Genomic DNA, 12,047 nt, shown 5'->3' on the forward strand with positions numbered 1-12,047 from the left:
TCTGAGAGATGGTCCTGTAGGTAATGTGTGTCAGACTTGCATCTTTCTGTATGCTACAGAGTGAGAATGCTTACTGTTTTTTTATAGGAAAGAGCTAAATATGAAGCTCTCATATAAACTGGGCATGTCAGCTTATGCTGTCCTGTATTCCTTGATATTCAAGAGGCTACAGTAGAAGAATCATTTGACTTGAGCCCATGGTTTCGATAGCAGCCTGGCCAACATAGTGAAACGTCATCTTAAAAAAGAAAATTCAGAAGAAACCCTTCCTAATGTTTAACTGTAACTTGCCTGCACATAATCTTAGCTCAAATTCTAGATCTCTAAGGAAATCCAGTACAAATGAATTTCCTCGTTTTTCTATTTAAACAAAATTTTATTTGAAATTTCAACATGAGTTTTTTAAAAAGTATTTTTGTTTTATTGTTCTTTATTGAAAATAGATTATTTTTTTTATACAATATATTCTGAGTACGGTTTCTTCTTCTCCAATGCCTCCCAGTTCCTCCCCACCTCCCTTCCTGTCTGGAACCATGCCCTTTCTGTCTCTCATTAGAAAACAAAACCAGGCATCCAAGGAATAATAATAAAATAAAATAAAACAAAAGCAAGTCAGAATAGGACAAAACAAATAGAAAAAGAGCCAAAGCAAAGGCAAGAGAAACATGTACAGATGCAGAGATGCTTTCAGTCACACACACAGAAGCCCCCTGAAAACATAAAACTAGAATCTGTAATGCATACCCAAAAGAGCTGTCAGGTTAAATTCCCTGACTCAGTGTTATGAGACAGAGAACCTCCAAAGATACCATTGAGTTTGTTTTGTGTTGGCCATGTGCTGCTGGGGATGGGGCTAGAGGGATTGCAGAACATGGAGGAGACAAGCCTTCTAGACGCAGACCACCGAGGCACATGTGAACTCACAGGGAATGGAGCAGGTAGACACATACCTACCTCCACCCCTAACCAAAGCTGGCTCCAGTTGATGGTTACATTCTATTTCAATAGAGCCACGATGAGGTCTCTGAACAGAGGCTTCTCCTCTAAGTGCCTTCTCCTCCTTAAACCAGCTCAGCTCCTTACAGTTGTCCTGTGGTGTTTTCTGCCTTGAGGAGAACACAACATTTACATCCCGGCTTTCCTAGGATAGCAGAGCTAGAATGGGTTGCTGTCATTTTTCATCACTCTTCAACCCAGATTACAGCAGATTGTCCTGTCTTCCAGGCTATGGATGCCACACATCTGATGATAGAATTATTATTTATAATTCTGTAATTATTATATTAGGTTCCTGGGAATCACGCTTGACATGTACAGAACCTTTTGGCTAGATCAGTTTTATAAGAGAATCCCTGGCCACCTCCTAACCCTTTCCTTCTCTAAGTGCAGATTTCTATGTTCATCTCTGTGTAATTTGGGTTCCATACTCTTTTTACCTATCAGGGTATAAAGCCCTTAATTTAGTCGAAAAAATAAATAAGTTATGTTTATGCTTACTGATTTATGCTGATTTTTCCTCGTGTTAAACACTGTGGTAACTTCACACGTTAGTGGAAGTAGAATTGGAATCGTTTAGGTGTTTATGGCTATGTTTGAACAACTACCATGCATCATGTTTTAGGATCCTTGTGACATTATCAGTAATGAAATCATCCAGTGGCCCAGGACCTCAGCTAACCTATATGACAGTTCATTGTGCAGTATTTCCTGATTTTGTTAAATAAACAGAGGGAGCATTAGCAGCTCATGGTCTTCATGGGGATGCATTAGTCACAGAGGGCTACATTACAACAGACTAGCGATGAAGGTGTAATTCTGCCTGTTTGGAGTGCTGGCTTCAGGGAATCTAGCAGAGAGCCCTGTGTGAAACCTTTGCTTGAGGAAAGGCACTCAGTGTTCAAGGACTCCACCCCGAAACCTTGAACACTGCAAGGTTGAGGTCTGGCCCTTTTCTTAAAATAGGTTCAAGGAAATGAAGTAAGCCTTATTTAATCTGCTATTGAGGTCTGCTCGCTTTTCAAACAAGTGCGTTTCTGGAAGTCAGCGTTGGAATTTCTAGTGACTCACAAGCTTGTTCCCACCTCTGCTGGTCTCCACACCTTGTCGTCTTCTCAGAACGTAGCAACTACACATTGGCTACCACATTAATTTCTCAGTTATGAGTCACTTACAACGTAAATTATTTGTAGTCAGGAAGCTTTATTTATTGAAGAGAGAAACCACTTCAATTAAACATTCCTTCACTGTATGTCTCCGAGAGCATTGGGCCATCGTGATGTGTCCTCCATTAGATAACTCTGCCATAATAGGAGTTTTAAAGCTTGCCGTTAATTTAGATTCAGTCAAGATATTTAGTTAGCATTTTCTAGGTATCAGGCAATGTGCCTACTTCTTTTGTATTTTATACCATAATTATTTTTAATAATGAATTGGAAGCACCCTTTGATAGATGAACTCTGTGACCCCTTCCAATGGGATGTGTGGAAGACTAATCTGGAGTGTACTCAAGGAGGAAATAGGTTATGTGATGGTGTGCGGTTAAGATTTAAAGGGTCAGCCTGGCAGTGGTGGCGCCCGCCTTTAATCCCAGCACTCGGGAGACAGAGGCAGGTGATCTCTGTGAGTTTGAGGCCAGCCTGGCCTACAAAGTGAGTTCCGGGACCGACTCCATAGCTACTGAGAAACCCTGTCTTAAGAAACAAACAAACAAAAAAATTGTCAGGAATGATCTGGTGGTTCAACCCTAAGTAAGTTCCTCAATTACTTAGGAGTCTAAGGCAGGAGGACCACAAATTCCAAGCTTTCCTGAAATGCAGAGTAAGTCCATGTTCAGCCTGAGGATCTTCAGACCTTGTCTCAATATAAAAGTAAACAGAAGCCTGGGATGTGGCTCATTGGCAGAGTGTGTGCCTAGTATGTGCGAGGTTCAAGTCCTACCTCCCACCCCCAAACCAACTTTTCCCTTTTGAAAGATGTATGTGAGGGGGAGGGAAGTTTGAGAATGCATGTGTGAGCCTGCCTGCATGAGTTTATGTTTACAATGGGAGTGCAGGTGTCTGTGGAGCTGGATGAGAGCATCAGGACCCCTGGAACTGGAGTTAGAGGTGGTTGTGAGACCCCTGATGCTGAGGCCTGAATCTGCAGCCTCCGCAAGAACAATGAATGCTCTTAAGCACTGAGCAACTTTTCCAGCCCCAGTTTTCCTTTTTGACAACTTATGGTAGCAACAGTTGAGACAGGGTCTTTTACTGACGCTGATATTGCAGGAAGGCTAACTAGCCACCTAGTTGCCTGGGTTCTGCTGGGCTCCACTCCCAGAACTTGGGTTTCAGGCAAGGTCACGCTGAGGATTCAAACTCGTGTCTCCATGCTCTCCAAGCAAGTGCTCCTACCGTGAACGACCTCCTTAGCTGCAGAACCGTTTGGAATGTCACGTTTTTGGGGAGCAGTAATATATTAGGAAATAGATTTGTAAAATTCTGATTTTTCAGTTTTCAAAGGATGACTTCTTTCTTCGCTTCTCACCGACAGACCCCAGCTTCTGTAATCTTTCCCTCTGGTCTAAAGAGGAAATAAATCAATGCATAACTATTCAGGCATAGTCGGAGTTGGAAACTAGACTTCTATAGTCTTCTAACGTTCTAACTTTGTGTCTTACACACCCTTTCTAACAGAAGGTAAATGTTCATTTTCTTGTATCTGTTGGGCTTAACTGTTTGTAAAGCTTATTGTAAGTCATGGATATATTTAGAAATAAGTAAGTTTTAAATATGAGTATTAGTTACCAATAAAAGAAACAAACTATTTTTGTCGTCTTGGAGTAATTAGAAACAGTGGATATATTAGGAGGAGTACAGCGTTAGATTTAGCCTTTATACTAGGGAGGTTCAGGAACTGTGATCTCTGCTTTTTTTTTTTTTTTAAAACGTCACTAGAGTTGAAAATTTTTCGGTTCTTGACACAGCAGAAAGGGTTTGGTTTTGTTTTTCCTAGACCTGTTTATTGTTTCTAAGTCTAGATGGCTAAGAGATGGGGTAAATAGAATACAGGTCAGGGCTATGCCTCGGTCTCATAGTTTAGCCCTGCTCATATGAAACCTGTGTTATAGGATTCTTCTAATCTTGGGCTCACCTTGTTTCTTAACCAGTACCTGACCGAGTTGTGTCCATGTGTAAACTTCCAAATTGTCAGTACTGAGTCTTCAGGTATGAATGTTGTGGGCATGGAGCCAGTCCCTGAAGCAGCCATGCCGAGTCTCGGCACAGAGGAGCTTTGAAGCCTGAGGATGTGTGATGTTCTTACTTCATCTCTCAGGTTTCCCAATTAGGTTAGTTTCCTTCTTGAGAGAGGTGACACATTTTTCCACAGAGAGGAAACAGCGAGCAGGAAGCCTTCCCGTTATAAGGCAAGACACCATCAATATGAGGCTATCGAAACTTGGAGAACTGTTGGCACATAGATGTACTCGGGCATGAACTAGGTGAAAAATGTGGAGTTTGATTGTCTAGGCCTTGAGTCAACCACTTCTATGTTGTGATGTGTGTGTGCCGATTAACTTTGCCATTTTAAGTATGTAGTTCCGCAATTCCCATTGCCGTTCAGCATCACCACCTTCCACCTTCAGAACATTTCATCTTCCGAACTCAGACTAATCAGGAACTGATTAATACCCACCCCTCACCTGGACCTGGAAACGCCTGTTCTGGCTGTTCCTAAGACTTTGGTTAGCTTAGACACTTGGAATGTTTCTAACTGGCTTATCCCGTTGAGCCCTCTGTCTTCCATGTTTACTTTGCTGCTGTGTGGCTCTCGTGGAAGACTGAATCATGTCCTATTGGATGTAGATACCATTCTTAATCTGTGTATTTGTGTGTTCGTTTTGGTTGGATTACTTGTTTTTGGTGCCATTTGCGTTTGAATTACATCTGTTACAGAACTCTTGAAATTTTGGCAGGTTGTGGTCTGTAGAATAAACATGGTCTTGCCAGTGTGTGTTTCCAGTCAATAAAAATGTGGTGCATCCATCCAACACAATTATGGCTGACCGTGTTGTGTGTCATGCTTGGGGCTCTGTATACAGTCGTACACGACAGACGTGGTAGCAGCCATTGTGGACTGAGAGCATGTGTGGGGAAGGAGAGTACTGCTTACACAGTATCGTGACAGCATGCGAGATCACGGCTGTACTGATGAGCTGCTGTTGGGATAGCCCTGGGGTGCATTCTGTAATGGAGGGAGACACTAAAGGAGAGAGCTTTGATGGAGAAAGTCACCTACAAAGGTCTCTTTGCCTATCCAGGAAGCAAGAGGAACCCAAGAGCCCTAGACTGGGTGTAAGCATGTAAATACTTTTTAAAAAAGTATTTATGTATTTCTGTACTGTGTGTGCGTGCACACATTTGCACGTATGTGCCGTAACTCATGGGTAGAGCGAAGAGGAGTTGTTCTCTCCTTGTACCATGTGGGTCTAGGAATCAGACTTAGTTTGTCAAGTTTGGGCCACAGGTGTCTTCCCCACTGAGCTGTCTCGCCAGCCCAAAGTGTGTAGGTAGATATCTTGGAAGCTGTGAGATATATATATATATATATATAATTTTTGGTACGGTGTCCCATTTTAATCTGTACAAGGAGCAGAGAAGATGGAAGATGGGTGTGAAACAGTCAGGCTTCAGCTTTTAAAGATCCCTGGAAGGAATATCGCAAATGGGTTGAGTGCGTAGTATTGCAGTGGATCCAGACTGTTGATGTCTGTGGCTTTGAAGGCAAAAAGTAATTCCTGGAATGGGATGGTGGCAGAGACGAAGTGGAGAAAAGTCAAATAGTTCAGTGAAGCAGTCTGGTGGGTGCTGGGTGCTGAAGATGACCCAAACACATGTGAGCCTGTGTCAGATCAAAGTAGACTTTTATCTGCAGCACACTCGGGATGGAAAAACAATGCAAGCAGAAATGAATTTTTGCAAGATTTGGTTGTGAAGTGCAAGGAGACTAAGAGTGTAGACGTGGAGAACATGGAGTCTGAGGAAGAGTCTGGTTTAACTCTGTGTTTGACGTAGGAACGCCGTGGATGTTTACAAGTTGATGGGGCAGACTTTGGGTTAGGAGCAGTGTGTTCAAATTAGTGGGGAGTAGATGAGTAATTTAAGAAGTCTCAGAAGGGGGCGGGAGGAAAGGAGAAGAATCTGCCATCACCATGGGAAAGAAAAATTGCCTTTTGTTATGAAGAGGAAGGAAGAAGAGGATGAATTCAGGCTTCAGATAGAGCAGGGACCCAGTAGGGAGTGCTGACAATGCCAGAGGCCACTGTTAAAGATGGCATATTTTCTGTAACTGCTTTCTGTCCTCTCTACTGTTCAAAAGTAGAACTGATTGTGAGGGCTTATGGGAGTGTCTTTTTTCCTTGTCGCCTAGGTAAACCCATGTGCTTGGGTGAAATCTAGAGTTTGTGAGAGAATAAGGCTTCTTCTTTTAATTTCAGCTCTACCTGTAGAAGTTTGCTTTGTTAAAAAAAAAACACCAGGTGGTTTATTATAATATTATTGACAAGACCATATTTGCATCTGTGTGTGTGTGTGTGTGCTCATGTGTGTGTGTGTGTGTGTGTGTGTGTGTGTGTGAAGATTTCATCTTCTAAATTTAACAAAGCTTGCTAAGCATGCATTTTATTAATTCTTAAGACATTCTAATTTACTATGGCACAGTAATACCTGAGGGTGGGGTAGAGGTCACATTGATTCCTTTCTCCCCACCTTGGAGGAAAAAGAAATCATATTTTAGTTCAAAGCTGTTCAAGTAAGTCCTTGCTCCGTTTTCCCACCCTGTCTTCAGTGATATTATTTGGAGTCAGCAATCAATGGATTCCATCCCTCTGAGACTTGCTTAACCTACAGCCGCTGATATAATACAGGCAAGAGCTTGTTACTTTATCTGAATTGTCCATCGCTACCTTAATGAGTGAAATGGTTAAGTAGAGGAGGGGGCGAGCCTTAAGGAATGTGTGTACCGTTTGAGCTGAATATTTCAGCGTATATGGGGAGAGGGAGGGTGAGAGAGAAACCCACTTACATCACTAGAACCACATCGAGTGTGAGCCTTGCAGGTTAAGAGACAGACTACAGTGTCTTGCTTTCTGCGGGAAGCAGCAATGCCGTTTGTTTCCTAAGAGGGATTTTTTTTTATTTAGAAAAGGAAGCTTTCTCTACCCAGGAAATGGCTTTCCTTGTGCGTTGCTATGCCAACTGCCTGCAGCCATGGTCCTCCAAAGTAAGCACAATAATGTAATTATATTGGTGTATTGCATTCAGACTCATGCTTCTTGAGATTGTGTGTGTGTGTGTGTGTGTGTGTGTGTGTGTGTGTGTGTGCATGTGCTGTGTTTCTGTCAGTGACTCCGGCTAGCAGGCATGCTTGTGTTGAGTGTGAGGGACAGACATCATTACATTAAATGTCCATCAGTGTCATAGCACGGAGATTAATTGTGCAAACTTGGTTAGTAGAGTGGGACAGAGATCACTGGTCACCACTGTCAGCATCATTAGCAGCTAGGGAGGAGGTCCTGATTCACATGCTCTGCCCTGATTTTTTTCCTCTTCCTCTCTCTCTCTCTCTTTCTGTCTCTGTCTTTTTTTTTTTTTTTCCTTTTTCCTTGGTTGGAGGGGTCTGTACGTGTGATTGCAAATGAAACAAGAGTGTTAACAATGCTTGGCTGAATGCTAGAGACTGGCTTTTCACCACCCTGGCTAATATAATTCTGTATTAAGCCTTTTGGAGGGGAATCTGTGTGCAGTCAGCCATTTTAGCTTTTTTCCCCCTTTTCTTTTGCCTCTTGTTCTTCAGCCTCAGAAATGATCTTGTTCTCTCAGAAGCCTGAAGGCCGGGTGAGGTTCCCTCAGCCTTGTCAGAGACTCGGAGGGTTAGAGTTTCAGCGTGATAAAAATGGAGCCGAGCCCTGTCGTTCTGATTCCGTTTCTGTCTCCAAGTGTGAAGGGTTTTTAAGCTCAGCAGTAGTGACACTTTAAGCTGCAGCCCGGTTTTCCCTCCTCCCTCTTTTTTTTCTCCCCCTTTTCCTTTTAATTTCATGCTGTAGAGGATGACTTGCCGTCGTGAGAGGTTGGTACATGATGTGTAAATTCAGTTCAGCATATGTTTCTTCATTATGAAACCGCTGGCCGCGCCTGCTAGCCATGGAGTTCTGGGCCAGCAGGAGAAGCAGTCCGTAAGTATCCAGACGCTGCCGGCTGGTGGGCAAGCAGTGCGGGAAGCAGGCAGGGAGCCTTTCCATGGAGCGTTGCTCTTCTCCAGGGGAAGCGGTGCCTTAGAGGGGAGTGAGAGTCTGCTCAGAGGAGGGAGGGGGGGGATGAGCTTCAGCTCGCTCGCTCTTCCGATTTTGTTGTGATTTCTAAAAATCTTAAGCAAGACTGACAGTTTATTTAAGGAAGACCAGTAGCATTGGGAAGTACTGGACAACTGATTTTTCTCATTAGAAAATATTGTCGCTCTCACTAAACATCCAAGCAGTCTGTCTGAGAAGCCTTTCTTTGGTTGAATTCAGTGAAACATCATGAGAGGTTCCGGCCCATGGGAACCTGGCAAGGAATGCACGTGGAGGTGGGCGGGAGGGTGGGGGGCTCTGGCTATTGATTTGGTAATAAAACCATCAGTGATACACTTCTGACTTCCTAACATCTGTTAATCGGTGATGTAAGTACACTAGATTGTTTTAATGCCACAGGAAAAAAAAATTACTGCTCCTTTGTAATTGGTCCCATGAGTCAGCTCTGTGATTGTCTTGCCGAAATCCCACGGGCAGCAACTGCTGCTTGTGAGAAACAGATTTCTGTGTCTGACTCTAGGTCAGAGCCTCCTGTCCCAGGAATACGTGCACGCCTGTGGTGCTACTTTTGTGTCAGCCTGTCACAAGTTTTTTTTTTTTCCATTTTGCCAGCTCATGACATTGATGTATATGTGTGTGTGGTGTATGCAGACATACACATTACACATATGCACGCACACACATATAATATTTCAATGAAAGTGCTCGAGTTCAGGCAGATGCACAAGCATTTTAGAACTGTTTCCCTGCATATCCTAGACCTGTGCAGAAGGATATAGGAGTTAGTTTTAATGTATCCTAGGAAGTGATGTAATGGTGTTAAACCCCCAAAATGCATATAAACCACTAAAGCCTTGAAAATGAGCAAGCAGGGTGCCATGACGTAGTGTTTAGGTTTAGGTTTGCGAGTGGAATTTGGTTTTGTCCTCACTGAATGAGCATTTTGGGTGGGCGCAGGAAAGTTCCTTAGGTGCAGTGACTCTGAGGTGAGGTGGCGCCTCACCTGGTGAGTGAGCCTCTTGTTCTTCAGCTGGAGCTGCTTGCTGGCAGATTTCAGTGCTCTGCTCTGTCCTGCTGGGTTCTAGGCATGCTTCTGTGGTTTGAAGTCTCTAGAAAAGAGCAACTCTTTACCTCACTTCACGGAAGAAAGTCCATCAGAGAGCTTCTGTTGGAGGTTCTTCAGTGCAGGTCGTGGCCTGTAGGTCCTTGTACTTAGGCGTCCAGGTAAAGAATGCCTGTCACCCCGCACTTGAGGCTCACCGGAAGACTCCTCCCATCGTAGGCTCACTGTGCGCCTTTCTCATGTAACTTTTCCCAGATGGGAAGGGGCGGCATGCTTCCTAATGTACAGAAAATTATTAAAATCATCGATTGGCCAGGAAACAAAACCTCTTAAAATTTTGTGGAAACAAGCTGTCAGACCATCGAGCACCAGATATCCACTCACAGGAAGCACAACAGGAAGGCATGTTGTGCTCCACACCCAGATTTGCTTCCCACTAAGTATCTTATAGCTCACTAAAGGAAATGGTAGGATTTGCACCCAGAGCACAGAGTGCAGGGTCCTGCTGTCAACCATTCTCTCCTCCTTTCTGATTGATGTGCTGTCACTTGGCAGCCAGGGTTCAGGGTGCGTGGGGAGCTGGATGAGAGAAAACAACTCTGGTCCTCAAGCAATAGTGGTTCAGTCCGTAGTGATGAGCAGAACAGAGGAGAAAACCTTCTTTGTGCTCCTATAATGCTGTACCAGCAAAATGTCACAGCTGACTTTAGTTGAGTCATTGCCGCTAAATTCAAAAGTACCTCAGGTTTTGCTTCTCTGTACTGTCTGTGGCTCTTTAAATGGCTCCGCCTTGGATTACAGAAGGAAGTTTGCTGCCACAATGAAATGGGGGACTCCGTTACCTTGTTTTGTAAAGTTCTTCCACACCATACAGAGCGGTCATCTCTGTTGCTGGGCACTCTGCATAGTAAATACTCTTCTAAGTGTTCTCATTTAATTGGATCTTTGGATTGGCGGGTTCTTATTGAACCTATTGAGATCATAAAATGCTTGAATTCTCTGTATTTTCTCATCTCCTTCCCATTGCTCTAGGGCCCATTGATAACAAGAAGACAACCACAGAAATGCGTCAAAACAGGCTGCCCTTGTAGGAATGTTGCCATTTTGTAAATATAGATACCTCATGAGATCATAAAAATAAAGCATTGTTCACATTTCAGAGATATATTATAAAGCTGCATTTCTGGAAAACAAACAAACCACAGTTGTAATAATTACAAATCAGTGTTGTATGGGAAAAGCTTCCACACTCTCTGGAAGTTGGAGAAAATATTGGGGTAGCATTAAAAGTTTCTTCTTAAAGCCAAATGCGATGGTGCACAGCTGTAATGGTACTGGGAAGCTAAGCTAGGAGAGTTGCAAGTTCAAGGCCAGCTTGGCTGTATAGGGAACCCTGTACCTAAAAGTCTGTGACATAAAATGTCTTCTTAATTCAGGGATATCAGCTTCTAAAACTTCTGCAGTTTGAGGCAATTGTGGAAATCCTTCAAATTGGCCACTTTACCATGGACTTGCTGCCTTTCAAACTGATGACCTGTGTTCTCTTTGAAAATCTTACAGAAATTATTGATTTATGCAGCATTTTGTCTTTACCTTAAGTTATACTTAAATAGTAGGACAAGGTGCCTACCCTGGGTGGAAGGAATGCCTGCCATAACTGTCACTGTTGAGCCCTTTCTTCATGTCAGGTACCATATTTCACATTTTCTTCCTAAATTCCTACAGCAGAGCGCTGAAGAAAGGTGTGGGGTTGCCTTTAGAAGTGAAGAAACTGAAGTTAAAGACACACAGTGTCTTCGCAGCCCAGGCTAGCTTAGGTCTAAAACGTCCCCCTCATGCGGCCAAATCTCTTGTAATTTATCCATCTGTGTAAAATATTTAATCTTGGCAGCAGTGTTAACAAATGGACCACAAAACTTAAAATAGCGCTGGCTTTTTATCTCCCCTTTATTCTTGACACACATGACATTGCAGTCACCATTCTTACACAGGTAGCGATCCTGTGATGAAGAATGTGTACTGCATTGCACGTTGCTTGGCATGCTCAAGGTTGCATCTTTCGTCTTTGAAGTGAATTGCCTTGAGGCTGGAGTGGGAGGGCCAGGAAAGGATATCTCTTAACCCAGTTTCTTCCTCCTGACCCTCTGTGCCTCTGCGTGCCCCTCAATCCCCAGCTCTTTAATCCTATTGATCTGTCATCGGTTTAAGTCATAGGTATGGACCTTGCTGTGAAGCCTAACTATCACTGAAGTGATCCTCCTGCCTCAGGTTCCTGAGTAGCTGAGATGGGGTGGGGGCTTTCTCTCCTTACCTGCTGTTGTTACTTTAAACATAAGCTTCGTGTCTTAGTTTCCTTAACCATTCCGTTATACCTTCTAATTACCTCACTACAGTCTCTTGGCTCCACTGGAAGGATAAAAACTTTCCTGTTCCTACCTCCTGTTAGTGCAGAGTGACCCTGCCTTTGCCCGAGACCCAGCTTTTCCACTTAACCACCTCCGCCATCTATCGTAGCTGTGACTTGTGTGAACCATAGGATCCATTTAACCATCCCCTCCCCCCTCCACCTCCTCTCCTCCCCTCGTCGGCTCCATCTCCTCCCTTCCTTTCTTTCTTCTTACTTTGAATCAGGGTCTCCTTTATCTCAGGCTATCA

The 12,047-nt window shown here is 43.5% G+C and overlaps 1 protein-coding gene across 7 annotated transcripts in view; it reads left to right on the plus strand.

Moving 5' to 3' along the window:
* Rapgef2 (Rap guanine nucleotide exchange factor 2) overlaps window positions 1-12,047 on the plus strand; it is a 218,509-nt gene that overhangs the window by 128,393 nt on the left and 78,069 nt on the right. Inside the window, exon 1 of one of the 7 annotated variants that reach the window (XM_085682504.2) lies at window positions 7,192-7,260. The exons of 5 other annotated variants lie outside the window; for them this stretch is intronic. In XM_085682504.2, coding sequence (XP_085538630.1) covers window positions 7,207-7,260 — 54 coding nt within the window. In that variant the 5' untranslated portion in view covers window positions 7,192-7,206. Of the gene's footprint in view, window positions 1-7,191; window positions 7,261-7,710; window positions 8,213-12,047 lie in introns of those variants that run through there. One more of the 7 variants, XM_048424905.3, reaches the window with a different exon arrangement.

Source organism: Myodes glareolus, chromosome 20 (genome assembly GCF_982192425.1).
Source record: "Myodes glareolus chromosome 20, mMyoGla1.1, whole genome shotgun sequence".
Classification (NCBI taxonomy): Eukaryota; Metazoa; Chordata; class Mammalia; order Rodentia; family Cricetidae; genus Myodes; species Myodes glareolus.